The sequence below is a fragment of the Sinohyriopsis cumingii genome, unplaced genomic scaffold, assembly GCF_028554795.1.
Source record: "Sinohyriopsis cumingii isolate HCF-2022 unplaced genomic scaffold, ASM2855479v2 utg001110l, whole genome shotgun sequence".
Lineage (NCBI taxonomy): Eukaryota > Metazoa > Mollusca > Bivalvia > Unionida > Unionidae > Sinohyriopsis > Sinohyriopsis cumingii.
This window is the reverse complement of record NW_028315961.1, coordinates 645,013-660,951: the sequence shown is the minus strand read 5'-3', so window position 1 is coordinate 660,951 and position 15,939 is coordinate 645,013. Positions and strand designations below refer to the sequence as shown.

General features: G+C 35.5%; 1 protein-coding gene across 1 annotated transcript in view; it reads right to left on the bottom strand.

The window, feature by feature from the left end:
* LOC149772829 (nephrin-like) overlaps window positions 1-14,638 on the bottom strand; it is a 267,846-nt gene extending 253,208 nt beyond the window's left edge. The window contains exons 1-2 of the mRNA XM_089947226.1: window positions 14,496-14,638; window positions 1,391-1,678 (exon numbers count right to left, since the gene is read on the bottom strand). Of these exons, the coding sequence (XP_089803352.1) occupies window positions 1,391-1,678; window positions 14,496-14,544 (337 nt within the window). The 5' untranslated portion in view covers window positions 14,545-14,638. The remainder of the gene's footprint in view (window positions 1-1,390; window positions 1,679-14,495) is intronic.
* Window positions 14,639-15,939: the final 1,301 nt, after the last annotated feature.

Genomic DNA, 15,939 nt, shown 5'->3' with positions numbered 1-15,939 from the left:
GCGACTCGAACCTACGCAGACAGAGGTGAGATGGCAGTGATCCGTAACGGAGAGCGCTTTAGACCACTCGGCCACTCGGGGCCCCCCACAGAAGGTAACTCATTAAGTCAAAGAATATCTTTATATCTTCTTAAGATGATAGTAATGTGCATGAAGTTAGTATAAATGACAGTGATATTTAATTTAACACACCTGAAGTATCATACACACCTAACTGAAGTATAATCCATAATTTACAGATACATACTCATGATCTCTTGCACAAATAAAAATCATGCCACTTAAATCATCATATACTAAATATTGCTATAATCTTTAATCTTTAAAAAATCCAAATTCACATTAATCTTTAAGGAAAACCATTCTTCGATTGTACTTCCAGAAGTATTATTTGTGTTACTCTTGATCCCATAATTATCTCACTTGAAAGTACACAAGTCTAAATCTAGGGTGTGGATGGATGTACAAACAAACATACAAACGAATCCCAAAATTATTGCTATAATGACTTCTGACCATGGCAGCAGGGTTAAAAAGAAATGAACAGCTCAAAAATATGATACAAACCCATTACATGAATGACCAATAACAATTTAAATTGTATTACTAATAACATGGTGCAACAATACCAAGGAGAAACCAAATGATAATTTCTGGTTAGAATCAAGGATACTTTGGGATATCCCCAATATTATAAAGATATTCTAGTATCAATACTTTTAATTCTAATCCCAAAATGGTAGGTAAAAACAATTTGATAATGTAAGACATTTTATCTGACTCATATTATGACAATGAACAGTCAAAAAAATTCTGGATACACAGATTGATGCTCTTCACCCATTATGGATTAACATTTTTGGAAAACTGAAAGCTTTGCAGTCAAGGTGTTTTGCTTTTCTACTTAATAGTCCTAGTCGCAACATAATAAATCATTAGCCCATATAACGTGATCAATCATTGCCAGTTATCTTGCCTTGATGCTTTCATAACAAAATGTTGTGAACTTAGTTTTGAACAAACCATGCTTATAATATTCACATTAAAGCAAAGTTATGTTAAATTAGTTTCTAAAAATCTATAAAAATAATGAAGTGTCTGGATATATACTGTCCTGGAACAAACTGCCTACATCTTTTGGTATTCTGATCTCCAGCCCTGTATTTATATCCTAATTTAAACACTGTTATGCACACTTGAATGTATCTCAGATTTATCGTGAATGGTGAAGGAGGAAATTCAACACACAAGTCACACAAATGACTGAATGAGCATCTTCATGTTATTACTGCAATGAATGTGCTCTAGCAAAACCCTGAAGGATATGATAAATTCTGACTTATACTTTTCTCATAATTCTCATAAAGATGTATAAAGCAGAGCAACTTACAATACACATCAAAGAAGATGGTCTGGTTGACCCCCGCTGAACATAACCATAAACCTCCATCTCTTGTTCTATTCAGGGATGATATTGTCACTTCTGCTTTGTCATTATCAGCAGTGAATGTATAGCCACGCTGAAGGTCCATACCTGGAAGACATTTTTGATGGTTGCAATTTGCCTTGTAAAGTCCTTTGTGATACCATATCCTGCTTGTTTCAACTGAATAGCAAGATATTGTCGCTCTTGTGTAAATTTCAGGGAAAGATGGGCTGACGATAATTAAACCTGTAACTAAAGAAACAAAAATATACATAACTTCCTAGCATAAACAAATTCTCTGAAAACTTCTTTATAAAGTATTTTAAATATTTAATATAAATATTGGCAAGATTTAACACAGGTACATTTTTACAGCTTGCATGAAATTTATGTTCCACTGCTCAGAACGTTATCTGACAGCAATCTGTTTATAAATCCAATGTTTCTCAACACACAAATACTATGACCTTGCCAATTGTAAATATAAATTATAAACTTACGAGAATAGCTATAAGTTTATTAGGCTGCATAATGCTCTGCTATGAAGAATTTGTAAGAATTCAAAATAAGAATATTTATTCTTTTCATCTCTTAAGTGTTGAAACGATGTCTGATAGTCTTGAACTACAAAATGCTCAAACTAACCAACGTTACAATCATGCTGGGTTTAATATCAGAACCATTTTCATTTAGGACAAACATAGATATCATTACAAAACGCTTGTAAAAATGACAATATAGTCATCAGTTCAGGAGGATTACAAATAACATACTTTCAAAGACAGCCATTCTGTCTGATATATTTGATGAAAGATTGGGGCCACCTGTATTAAACTCAACCATATATCTCAAGTCTTTTAGTGCATGCCCACTGTCAATATGACCATCAATTTGGGAAGAGTAGTGGTAACAAGATTTTAAAGATGGCTACCATGGTATCTATACACCCAATGTTAGAACAGCATCATTTGAATTCAGAATCAACTAGGCACAACAAAATGTCTGTTGGTAAAAATCTAATGCTGAAATGATTTTCTATTTAGAAAGAGTAGCAATTACACAATTTTCAACATGGCTGCCATGCAGGCCATATTGGAAATTAGATCATTTTGGAACAACTAGCCAACTGATTAATAAAAAGGGGGGGGGAGGTATATGTAATTTTAATTACCCATCGCTATAATGTAGCTTAATCTGTTAAATGTTGAAAATTCAATGTAAATGCATCATCCCAGAGTTAAGAATTGACAAATGACACAGGTACACTTATATACCAGCTGGACATGTGCAGAAACAGTCATCATTTTCAGTGACAATGGCACTGCAGGACATAATGGTGAGGTGGAAGGAGAACATTTGGTAATAACGATGGGTACATTTAACATAACTAATATTAGTCTTATCCCCCCACCCCAAAAATGCTACATTTTAATAGCAGCAATACATTACTAATTGCCATCACGTAGCTGTATTTGTCAGTTAGGTGGGCAGTTGATGTCTCAACTGAGCAAAGACAAATGGAAACTACTAACCATTAGAGGGAGAGATCCACTTTACAATGTGTTGGTGTCTCTAGGATAGATGTTGTGCTGCAACTATAGGCCCCAGAGAAAAAGTTCCTGCACTAACAAGCAGAAGGAGAAGATAGTATGGAATCATCAAATGTTCCCTTTGTGATGTGCCCCAGGGAAGAGTGAACGAGATTGGTCCATGAGAAAGTAATGTTTCAAACCTCATGGGCTTAATTAAAATAGGTTTGCAGTGTCCTTCCTTGTTATAATAACCTATTGCTATCATTTCCACCTCAGATTTGACTGAGACTGGGAATCTCTATTGGTGAATGAGCTACCAAAGGTGACCAATTTTTGGCTAAAATCACTGACTGACAAAGGTGATAAATAGATTAATGATGCCTGCTAAACTTGAATGGGCCTTTGTCTATAGGCAAGGTAATAATATTGCTGATGATACAGCAAGTCAACATACATTTGAGTGTGAAGTCCCAAAAAGAGGCCTCACTCAAAGGTTCATAGTGAGTTTGGGTCAAAGGCCATGAAAGACAGTACATATTCCATCAGAGCATAAAAGAGTGCAAGGGAGGTCAAAATATCTACGATCAGCAAGCTGTGCATTGGCCTGAAAAACTGTTAAGTGTGTTGGAATTAGCAGTTTTATAGCCATTTGAATAAAAAAGAATTTTAAAACATCAGCATTAGATGGTAAAGAGGGCACAATGGGTCAACGTGTTTCTTACTGTACCAATTATAGAAGATTCTCCATCAGATATCATAAACCGCAGATGTCTCCAATTGTGAAAGATGCAACGGCCAACCCAGCCTCAAAACCTGTCCTGGCAGATATGGCTTGAGATGAGCCAAGTGTAAAAGTGGAGAATCTGTGGGGTGTTGAGGAGGTATGATCCTGGATGTTGTGACACAAAATCCCTCCTGTGACTGGAGACCTGAGTAACAGATCTAGAATGTCACTGAAAGATATGATTGACCAAAGGACAATGAGAATGATCTGAGTAGTTTAAGTTCTGACTTGCAGAATGTGAGGTAGCAGAAGAAATAGTGGGAAACATATACAAATAGTAATACTGAAAGATGAGGTCTTCTGTGTAAGCTCCCTGATCTGTGACAGGAGCCTCATTGCAAACAGGTCTACCAAAGGTGAAAATGAATGAACTCTGTTATGGAGTCATGAAGACACCATTTCATAAGATGGCTCTACCATTCCTGGAACAGCTGTCTACTAATATGTTCTTCCCTAGAAAGTGGGAGGCTCAAAGGACAATGCTGTCCAAGGTAGCCCAGCGGAGGAAATTCCAGACCACCATGCAAAGAGAAGGAGCACCCTGGTGTGTGTCTTACTGACCTTAGAGAAATGCTACAAAGCTGAGTTGTCTATGGATAGTAACACAATATTGTGGTAATCCACTTCCTCCTCTAGAGTGAGCAAAGTGTTTTGTGTGGTGCTCCACCTCCCTAACAGGAGAGAGCAACACCTGGGATTTGCAGCACGACAATCGCAAATCAATGCTCAAGGTAGATTTGGCTGTGTGATAAACCTGTCACATATCTTCAGATTCTGCAGACTTGCCAGAAGAGTTATCTTTAGGGCCAAACATACAATTGAGTTAGTTCAAAAGTCAACTGACAATGATGCAATCTGCCAAGATAAATGCTGCAGCTGCTGGTAAAGTAATACTAACAAAACTTCCATTGTGGATGCCAAGATTAACTCCATCACGAACAGAAGAAGCATGGTTGTTATCGTTCATGAATAGTAGTGGTAAGTAAACGTTGTTGTGGCTGATGATGACCACAGACCCAGTTATATAAAGCACAGCAAAATTCATTTGCATGGCAGATATCATCTCAACAGGGAATTTCAGCACCATGACATATATTCATTGCTTTTCAAATTAACACAAGAATAGAACATCATGAAACAAACCCAATGGTTTGACAGATTAGCAGTGTCTGTGATTTCATTAAGAATACACCTTATCAGGAACCATCCAAAGACAATGTAGAGTTTCGAACAGAAAAACATAACATGGGTATATCATAGTTTGATGTGACTGATGGGGCATCATTAGAATGTTGATTCTGGTTTGTCAGCATGATTTCTCAACACTATATCCAATCTATTACTTTTCAATGGAACATCTGATTTCTCTAGACAATGTCATTGATATACATGTGCAAGCTGCTGTTAATACCTCATGTTGTTCATGTAAACCAGCCAATGACAATTCCATTTCGCATTGGAGTTATTTGATAAATCTATAATCTGTCACTAGTGTATATCTACCCTCTTGCTGCTGTATTGTCTCAAAATCATTGTTGAACCTCGATACCATTTTACTGTAATTGTTCACTCTCAGAGATAATCTTGTTAATATTTTCCTGGTTCATTATACAGTAAGTATATTTCTTTAATAAAAGAGTTTATTGAGATCAATTTCGATAAGGTGTTGCTGGATCATTTTAACTTATTATGATGAATCCATGCGGGGTTTTCAGAACATGTGCAAAGATGTTTTTAAACTTATTTATGTCCATGTTGCCTAGACACCAAGACTGATGAATATCTTGCAGCATATGTATGTCAACATCATTAATATTAAGCAAACAAATTGCAGTTACCTCTGATCACTTTGGGGACTTGAGTGTACTGCTGTTTACGTACTGCTGTGTAATGTAAATAACATCTGTGTTTTTATGTCTTACCCGTAAAAATATTCTGGCCAGATTTGCTTGTTTGTCAAGCACGACATCATCGTAAACCACCAGATTGTTGATATCCCTGTTAAAATCCTCGATGTCAGTGATAAATGCAACAACATCATCTTCATCTTTTGCATTTTCATTAAATTCCTTAAGAACGTTATAGCATCATTGGTCATCCATAGATGGCGCTACTGAATTAAGTTTATCCCATTTAAGCCACCTCATTATCGAGTTGAGTGAAAACTTAGTTTTACCAGACACAAACAGACCAATTATACTAGCTCGAATGGATTTTGGTAATACATATAATGCTCGATTGGTGCCTGCTTGCATGTCATTGGAAGGTCAACCACATTTATATTGTACAAATATAGTATTATTTATACTAATGACTTTATACTGTGTTTGATGCAAGACAGTCATGGATACTAATGGGTTAAACAAAAAACACGGTGAAAAATAATGTGCAGACGATCTCAGGTAACTGTATAAGATGCGACATAAAAAAGTATTAGTTTATGGTGTCGGATCGCTCTGCGATCCATGGCAGTGATATCACCATGAAACTCGGGGAAATAAACGAGAATGCCATGATCTAAGTACCGAAGAGAAAAACATCTTCGGGGATATAATTATTGTGGTCCTGGAACCCGACTTGATATTAGAATTGATGAAAAAAATCAACCCAAACCAGGAGAGTTTCCGGTATATGCGACTGATTGGACAGACCATACTCATGATATCATGTATAAAAACAAAGATATGCAACAACATATCATGGACGTGAAGTTTATTCACACATTGAAGTTGACCATATACAAAAACATACAAGAACTGGTTGATAAGATTGGCAATGAGTGGTAAGTTAGGTGTGCGTGAGGGGCAATTATTGTCAGATAATTACATAAAAGAGTCGATTTAGATGTCAAAGCAGACATTGGAGAGGTACAACACAAATTATCAAACTCGCCAATGCAGCAGGTGCAAACATGCTGCTGCTGCAGATTGGTTGTCATGACAGGCAATAACACGTCCCGAAACAATTCAGGATGGATGGTTTGATGTCAGCACACCCAATGAAGTTCATCAGGCAGATATTTTGTTTTTACCTCATGAAGTCATTGGCACATTATGAAAACAGTGTATGTCAATACTGCATTTTTTATAATTTGGTTCTACATAGGTTTAAGCGGTGAGTATTCACTTCATTTGGATTCGTTTACATCAACATTCCTTTGGAAGGTCATTATTTAGTTGCCATAATAAGTACTTACAGCAAAATCAATGTTAAAGTACGTAGACATTTCTGGGTGAAATGAACCTAAAGGTGTGGTCCAGTATAATCTGGATTGAATGTCGCATGCTGTGATTTCACAATGAAAGATACGCATATTGATAAACAAATTTGTACTACTCTATATAGTGATGATTCTACTGGACATGCCTTTTCTTGACCCAAGCTTAGTACATGGCCACCATTAAAAAATAACCATAGATATCGATAATCTGATGATAGTTACCATGCAAAATATTAAATAATCAGGATTGAATCAGTATGTATTTAATTTCCACTGGTTAAAGAATATTACTGTGGTGTTAAATTTTAAAAGAACAATTATTATTTAATTTGAGTAATTGTGTATACATGACCCATATGAATTTACTATAGTTTCATACAAGTATTAGCGTAACGTAAGTTTTAATTTCTTTTTTAATATTTCCTATTTTGCAATACAAACAGATATTTATTCATCCATCGAGTACAATCGTCTTTTGACTTTCATTAACTGCAAGCTTAAAAACACAAAATTGTTTCCAGTATGTATTTAATTTCCATTGTGTTCCATTTTTCCACTGCGAATTTTAGTTATACCATCACTGTGTAGCGATAACAACATAACTAAAGGGCGCATCAGGCAAGCAGAGTGCCACGATCTTACTATTTTTGTACAGAGAAGGTACCCGTCATTATGGGGCTCCCAGTCTTTAACTTTGATTGGATAATTTCATGAATAGCGGGAACATTTTACATCATAACCTATGCAAAGGAAACCATTTGGCTTTTCTTTTAAACTATATGTTATTGGTAAGAATTTGATACATCTCAGAGAAAATTTTCATGAAAAATCCACAAAATGTGTGTATCATTGAGGGTTTCACACAGAAGAGGTTTTATTTATCTAAACACAGAATGTGCCAAGAATATTTTGGTACTTATCTTCATTTTGTGGGGATAGAGTTGCATTATAACATACCCTCCTTCTCATCTTTAACTCGAAATGCATGTAAGTTCTCTCCCTTGAGCACTTGGTAGAGGTAGCAACCACAGAGTCTGACATTTTATCAATAAAGAACAATGAAATCTGTGACAAAATGAAATCGCCTTCTCTGTATAAAAAATATACATATATTTAAAGTACATTAAGGTGATTTATAAGGTACTTTACTGACAAAAGGTTAGACTCCTTCAGTAGCGACTATATACTCAATGAATATAAATATTGTTGCTACCGCTACCTGTAACCAGCTGTTTGATTTATTATTACTGCTACAACATAGTATAAAACCTGTTTGATACCTTTGGATATGAAATTAATGTAGTAGTAAAAACGATTAATACAAATTTATACTTGTATCTTCACAAATGAGATGTGATTGTTTTCTGTTTGAAGAATATGACCCCCCCCACCCTGTAATAATTTAAAAGAAACTTTTAAAGTTTTTAAGGTTACTCACAGCTCAAACTGTTGTAGCATCTATACCCCCTGCATAAACATTTTCATTTGTCTTTGATAATATCTTTATTTTACACTGTTTAAAATATAAGTTAATATTATTATGACAAAAAATGTCAGCACAATTCAACTATGCAATAAAGCAACTGCAAAATAAATAAATATAAATAAAAAGTATATACAGTACTGTATTTAACTTTTCAGAGGAAATATTAGAGAAAAATAAATATACAGTGTATTATGCAAACTTTTTTTTTGTCATAAAAACAGTATTTTTAGATGAATTAGTCTAAACAAAGTCTCATACAGGTAGGCATTTAAAAGGAATAAATATCTGGATTGTCTTGTTACACTGTCCTTATAGATTGCTTTTGAAAAGTAAGGAGGCAGATGTTACCAATCCCTTTTGTTTTTCACTTTTGCATGAATAAAAACAAGCTTTACACATAATAAGGCTTTTGGATTGGACATACACTCATAATTGTAAATTCTGAGTAATTATAGCTGCAAATTCTGGATTGGCCGAGTCACATTTCCCCAAAATTTCCTTTTATATACCACATACATTTGTAAATTATGCCTCAGGTACAGTCTGTTTATATTCTCTAGGGTAAATGGGTCTTATTCCAACCACCGGGATAATTCTGTCCACTTTCAAGATTATAATATCAAACATACAGAAAGTAAATATTTGATGCATATTAACAATAACAAATACCAAAAAAAAGAAAAGCATTTCTTTACCCTGGAGTGGTTACCCTAATGGCACCAAATATAGTGAGATCGTGCTAATGCAAAGTTATGTCAGGTACTATTCTGGTAAAGTGTTGCAAGCGGGAAATTTCAAGTTTCATCAAGGAAGATTTGGGTCTGCACTATTTGCATGCCAGGTTTGTATTATCATATTATAAATGAATATCATTGATTTTTCTTCACACAGAGAGTTTTATCTTTGCAATCTAAACTGAACTATATATCCAATTAATTATATTTTTCCAATATTTCCAAAGAAATAAAAAGGCCAGAATTACCCATGATATTCTCCTGTGCCAGGGGTAATTCTGACCAGTCTTGCATGTGATAAAACCTTTTAGGCTCTTTATTCGGTTGTATCTACTTGCATGCCTACATCAATAAACTGACACTCATAGCAATGAAGAAACTTTGATCAATGAATTAAAAGCTTGATGATTAGATATTTAATAGATTTTTTTGATACACAAAGGTATTAAGATGTGGCTGCTGTTTTTATCATGTATCAAACTTTGTTTATATATATATATATATATATATATATATATATATATATATATATATATATATATGTCTATGTATAAGCTTAAACTCTGGCAGGATGCCAAAGAAGAAAATGAATATACAGTATGCATATAAGATTTAGAATCCACTCTATCAGCAATAAGAGCTGGGCTGAGCTATAGGAAAGCCAGGTTGAAATATGGAATCCCCAAAATGACCTTAGTGGACCATGTGACTGGTCGTAACCTGTCAGGGTCCAAACCAGGACAACCTCAGGTTATACCGGCAAAGGGTGAAGAAGGCATTATTGTGAAGTCACTGGAAGCATTGTCAAAAGAATTTGGGATTACCAAGAAGCAGCTGTTGACGAAGACCGCCACATTATACAAAAGAATAAAAATTAGTACACCATTTAAAAATGGGATACCAGGAGAAGATTGGTGAAAGGTTTAAAGGCTCAATAGTCTGAAATAGCACTCAGAAAACCTGAAGTTGTCAACATCACATAGCAGAATGATGAACCCCACAGTTGCTGATAATTTCTTCCAAGATTTTCAAAGAAATATTTACAAATTTAAATCTACATGACAGTCCTCATTTAATAAGGAATTGTGACAAGACAGGCAAACAGTTTGAACACACTCCAACAACTGTGTGTACCAGAAAACAGGCCAGAAGTGTAACTGGTGGAATATCTAACTCTATAGAGAAAATATTACAATCCTCGCCTGTGTCAGTGCAGCAGGAACAGCATTGCCTCCCATGTGCATTGCCAGAGGAAAGACAAAGAAGTGTTTGCAGTCATTTAACTGCACAGATGCCCCATCTGGTACAGTATGGACCTACCAGGAGAAAGCTTGGGTGTGGGATATTTTAGGTGAAGAATGGTTATGGGGAGTTTTCTTGAAGAAATTTGGCCCTGAGCGACCATAGCTTTTGATCCTCAATTCTCATGGGTTGCATGAAGTCACTGGATTACTAGAAGAAGCAACCAAAAAAAAGAGAATATCCATATTTTAGCATTACCGCCACACACCACACACTAATTACAGCCCTTAGATAGAAGTGTTTTTGGGCCTTTCAGTAAAGCCTACAACAGGGTATGCACAGAGTTCCTGACAGAAAATCCTGGATTACTTATCAATAAGGCCACATGGCCAAGACTATTCCGTCTGGCATAGCAAGATGCATTCACATCCAGCAACATAAATAAGCAGCTTCAATGGAACTGGTCTCTTCCCAATCAAAGAGCAGCTATACCAGAGTCTGCTTTCTTGCCATCAGTACCATATGATAGTCCTCAGCCTGAGTCTGCCCTTTCAAGAGCATTACCAATCAATAGTCTCCGCATATATCACCTAATTCAACAACTTCAGACCCTGTAGCTTCTCCATTTAATGCATGTAACACAATCCCTGTCAAAAAAGTCCTGTCAGCCTCAATGACATTTCAGGATTTCAATGATACCGAAACAACACCGCAAGAAGGACTTATTTTAGTAGAGGTACCCAGTGAGGCAGTTGAAAACCTTCAGCATTCTCCATACATCATTGGCTCAGATAATGCTTTTGGCTCGTACAACCAATGACGAGCTTGATGTCAGCACACTGTTCATCAATTTGGCAAATGGAACATCACTGTTTGAAGGCGAGAAAGAGAAAGAAATGCCACATACTTCATTGTCATCAATGAGTAATGATGAATAGAGTGCAAATTTTGATGTCATGGAATCCCGAATTAGATAATATTTTTGGTACTGCCATTGCAGACAGAACACAAAGGCCAACGTTAAAACATGTCATCACATTGCATCATCTTTTGACAAGTGTTGTTATAAATTTATGAGAAGAAAATGGCTCTCATTCTCAAGGGGAGAAAAAGCAGTGGTGAAAGAAAATAGAAAAAGAAAAGCAAAAGAGAGAATGGCTAAAAAAGACTGAAGCTAAAAATACTTCAAACTCAAAGTAAGATTCTAAAGGAGAAATACTAGAGTAGCGAAATGAAAATATATTCAAAATTAGGTAAACTGCAATGAAATTCATAGCTTGTTTTAATAAATGTTCTTTTGACATGTTCTTTTGTGCTGCCTATTAAACTGAAGTGCTATCAGTATGTTTGTTGGATTTTCTTTCCTAAACACAGGTACTTAGAAATATGCTAAATAATGCCACATCAGAGCCATAGAAAGCTAATTTGTATCTGGATCATAGAAGCAATTGTCTCTTGATTGCATGCAAATATTTATTAGGCATTTTGGCTATATATTGATGAAGAAGTAAAACTTGGAAGGGGGCAGCGTAAAAGTGAAATGAAAGTATTTAACAGATGAATACTATAATACTCCCATTAAGAAGATGCCAGTCTTTGCAAGGAAAACATTGACCATTGTTATTCTTTAAATTGTGGCCAATTTGCTAACATTTCATGCCAGAATAATTATTAACCACAATGTACTAAAATTAAGATCTCTTTCGAAAGTTATAATAATAATAATAATTTTTATATTGCCTTTAACACCATACAAGACATATAGCAATACAACATAAATACACACAAAATTAAAAAGAAGTAGAGTTAAAACATATAGGTATGACAAAACAAAACCATAAGACAGGCAGAAATACATACATATTGTATACTAAATTGACCAAAACTGCCACCGATCATAGGTGCCTATTTTTCTGTTGAGAAAGTGATCTTTTGTTCTTTTTCTGTTTATTTTTTTAATTTAAAAAAACTGTTACCTTACATAATCTATTGAATCTGCACAAGTCTAACTTGGGAGTGGGGCAGCAGATATAAATTTTTTGCTACCATGGAGTGTGTATAAGCATAAAAAATATACATTTGTAACTATCTTGCATAATTGCAGGAATTATTGTGATAATAATACATTACTTGGAATCTAATTAAATAATTAAATTAAAGGTATGTGGATTATGTTTTACATGGATGCTCAGGATTACCCATTGGTACTAACTGCCTGTATGCCAGTCAGAAATATCCAGGTATTGTAGATTGAATTATCCACAACCCACATTGATCAGATTGAATAAAATCTTATTTTCTGTGGCCATTTCTTTTCTGCCACTGATATTTGTGGCCTTACCTCAATGCTGATGTAATACAAAGTTGACCTTTGACCCACAGACATAAGCCTTATATTTTGATATGTTTAAAGGACAGTGTTGTTTCCAATGGGGTCAGAATAAGACCCATTTACCCTAGTGACTGTTTCATTAATTGACCCCAGAAAACCTTCAATTACTGGATTTGTTGTCAATATATATATATTCTTTCTCTTGCAGGCAATAAAACTAGTTGTTTGTACTTGTTTTGAGCAGAAACCATGAAAAGGAGTATACTTTATTTGCTAATTTGTTATTTCTGATACTCTGACCTTCTCAAAAGTACTATATTTATTAACCTGAAATGAAATTTTAAATTTGGCCCGTTATCATCAAAGGTGCTCTATGACAGCTTGATGTTGAGAAGAAAAAAAAGAATAATCTGAAGGAAAATAAATCATACAGAGTGACAAAAATACTTTAGATTACCCCCATGACCCGTTCTGACATAGGACCCTGTCTACCATACTATATAAGAGAGAAGGTATGTAACTTCCAAATACTTGGCTCCACCCATGACCCTCGATTTCCTTCTGCTATTTCTGTCTTTGAAGGCACACGACGATACTATATGTTTTGTTTTACTCCTGAAATATGTTTCTATTCATCAAGCCATCATTGAATTTTCTGCGTTGTACCAAACAAAAGTTATGGGCTCTGAAACGTGCAATTTTCGAGAAATTTACCTCTTGGGACAAGTCCGAGCACATGTGACATCCAGTGAATAGAGCTATATGTATCATGTTTGCAACTCTACGATGCAACCCTTCTTTAATTACAGAACAATGGTAGATGCACAAGTAAGTTTTTACTTAACATTAACTCGATGAATCAACTTGAATCCTGTTCCATGGAAGAATTAGACATTGTCTTTTTCACTGCACACATGGTAAAAAAAGTGACTCTCTTTTCAAAGCAGGTAAACTATGTGGCACACATGTCAAAGCCAAAATATGATTGTCTCAAAAGGTTATACTTAAATAACATCCATGCATCAGAGACCCCTTTCATGATGTAGACTATTTGTACCCAGGCAAATATAGGTAATAACATGACTGTACCATGTTAGGAATCATCTGAATGTGTTAAATTAATGATGGTATACATTAAGGTATAACCTTTTGAGCCATTCATATTTCGGCATTGATGTGTGTGCCGCATAGTTTACCTGTTTTGAAAATAGTAGCTTTTTACCATGCTTAATTAATGAAGGGATGTATCAAAGAGTTGCAAACATGGTACACGTAGCTCTTTTGACCAGTTGTCACATGCGCTTGGACGTGTCCCAAGAGGTAAAATTCGCGAAAATCGCACGTTTTGGAGCCCATGATTTCAGTTTGGTACAATATAAAAAAAAGTCAATGATGGCTTGATGAATTTAAAAATATCTGAGGAGTAAAACAAGCCGTATAGTATGGTCGTGTGATTTTAAAGACGGAAGTAACCGAAGAAAATTGCAGGTCACGGGTGGAACCAAGTATTTGGTAGTTACGTACCTCCTCTCTAATATAGTATGATAGAGAGGGTTCTATGTCAGAATAGGTCTTGGAGTTAATCTACGGTATTTTTGTCACTCTACGATTTTTTTTTTCCTTCAGATTATTGTTTATTTTAATCAACATCAAGCTCGCGTAGAGCACCTGTGCCACAGTGTGGTTATCACTACTGTAATAGCTCAGCATCTAACAGGAATATTCTAAAGTTGTCTTACCAGTTTGTACCCACATAAAGATGAGACATAACAGCATTACTGTATTCATCGTTAGAATATGCAGGACATAAAAGAAAGGATTTCACCATGTCAAGTTTACTCGGGTTTGCATTGCAGTTATATCCCGGTATGTCTTCCTTGTTTGTACGTCCAGGAAGTAATATTTTTGACTCAGTCGGAACACCAGCGGCCTTTTCCAACTGTATTTGGGTACAAAAAATTCTCTTAAACAAAACGCATTATCTTAGACAATTCTGGTAATTACTCATAACACAATATTTTATTTGCTAGGATTACAATTATATATATAGTATTTAAGAAAATATGTATATTTTTGTTGAAATTTTCTTTTTCGTATTTGACCTGGAATAATGTTTATTGGTTTTTTGGTTCTCTTCATTCTGTACACTCAGTCGCTCTCAAGTGTCATAGATCATCATCCAGTGTCTCATCAATTGTACGCTGATGACACGCAAATATACAACACTAGCCACCCAACTGAAGTTGATGCTACCAACCATGGTGTAGAGAAGTGCATTTCTGATGTGAAATTATGGATGACTTGTAACGAGCTGCAGATGAACGATGATAAAACTGAGGCCATTCTGATCACAACACAAAGACTTTCTCTTTCACATCCTTTACCTCAAACAATAAATATCAGCAACGCCAACATCAAATTCACACAATCAGTACGAAACCTAGGTGTTACTCTGGACAGTACTCTCACATTGCACCAAAATGTCATGAACATATCCAAGGCTGCATAGGGGCTCGTTACAACGAAAATCAAGGGATGGGGGTTCTAACCTGTAATAATATAGTGTTATATTATTACAGGTTAGAACCCCCATCCCTTGATTTTCTTTGTAACGAGCCCCTGTGCAAGGCTGCATATCTTGAGCTAAGACGCATTAGCTCAATTCGCAAATATCTTTTCATTTGATGCCACTAAAACACTTGTGTGTTCATTAGTACTTTCAAGACTGGACTATTGTAACTCAATTATGTCTGGTTCATCTCAATATCTACTCCAGAAACTTCAAAAAGTTCAAAACACAGCTGCTCGGATCATACTTAGAGTACCACGATCAGAGCACACCTCCCCGCTGCTCTGTAAGTAGTTTAGTGGGATACCCTAGCAACAATGTAAATTAGCATTACAGACCCCCTTGGGACAATCTGGCGACAATGGAAAATTAACATGGAGAAAAATCGTGGGACAATCTGGCGACAAGGGAAATTAACATGGAGAAAAAATCGTGGGACTGTTGAGCGACAAGGGAAATTAACATGGAGAAAAATCGTGGGACTGTTGAGCGACAAGGGAAATTAACATGGAGAAAAATCGTGGGACTGTTGAGCGACAAGGGAAATTAACATGGAGAAAAATCGTGGGACTGCTTAGCGACAAGGGAAATTGAACATGTGATTTTTATTTTAA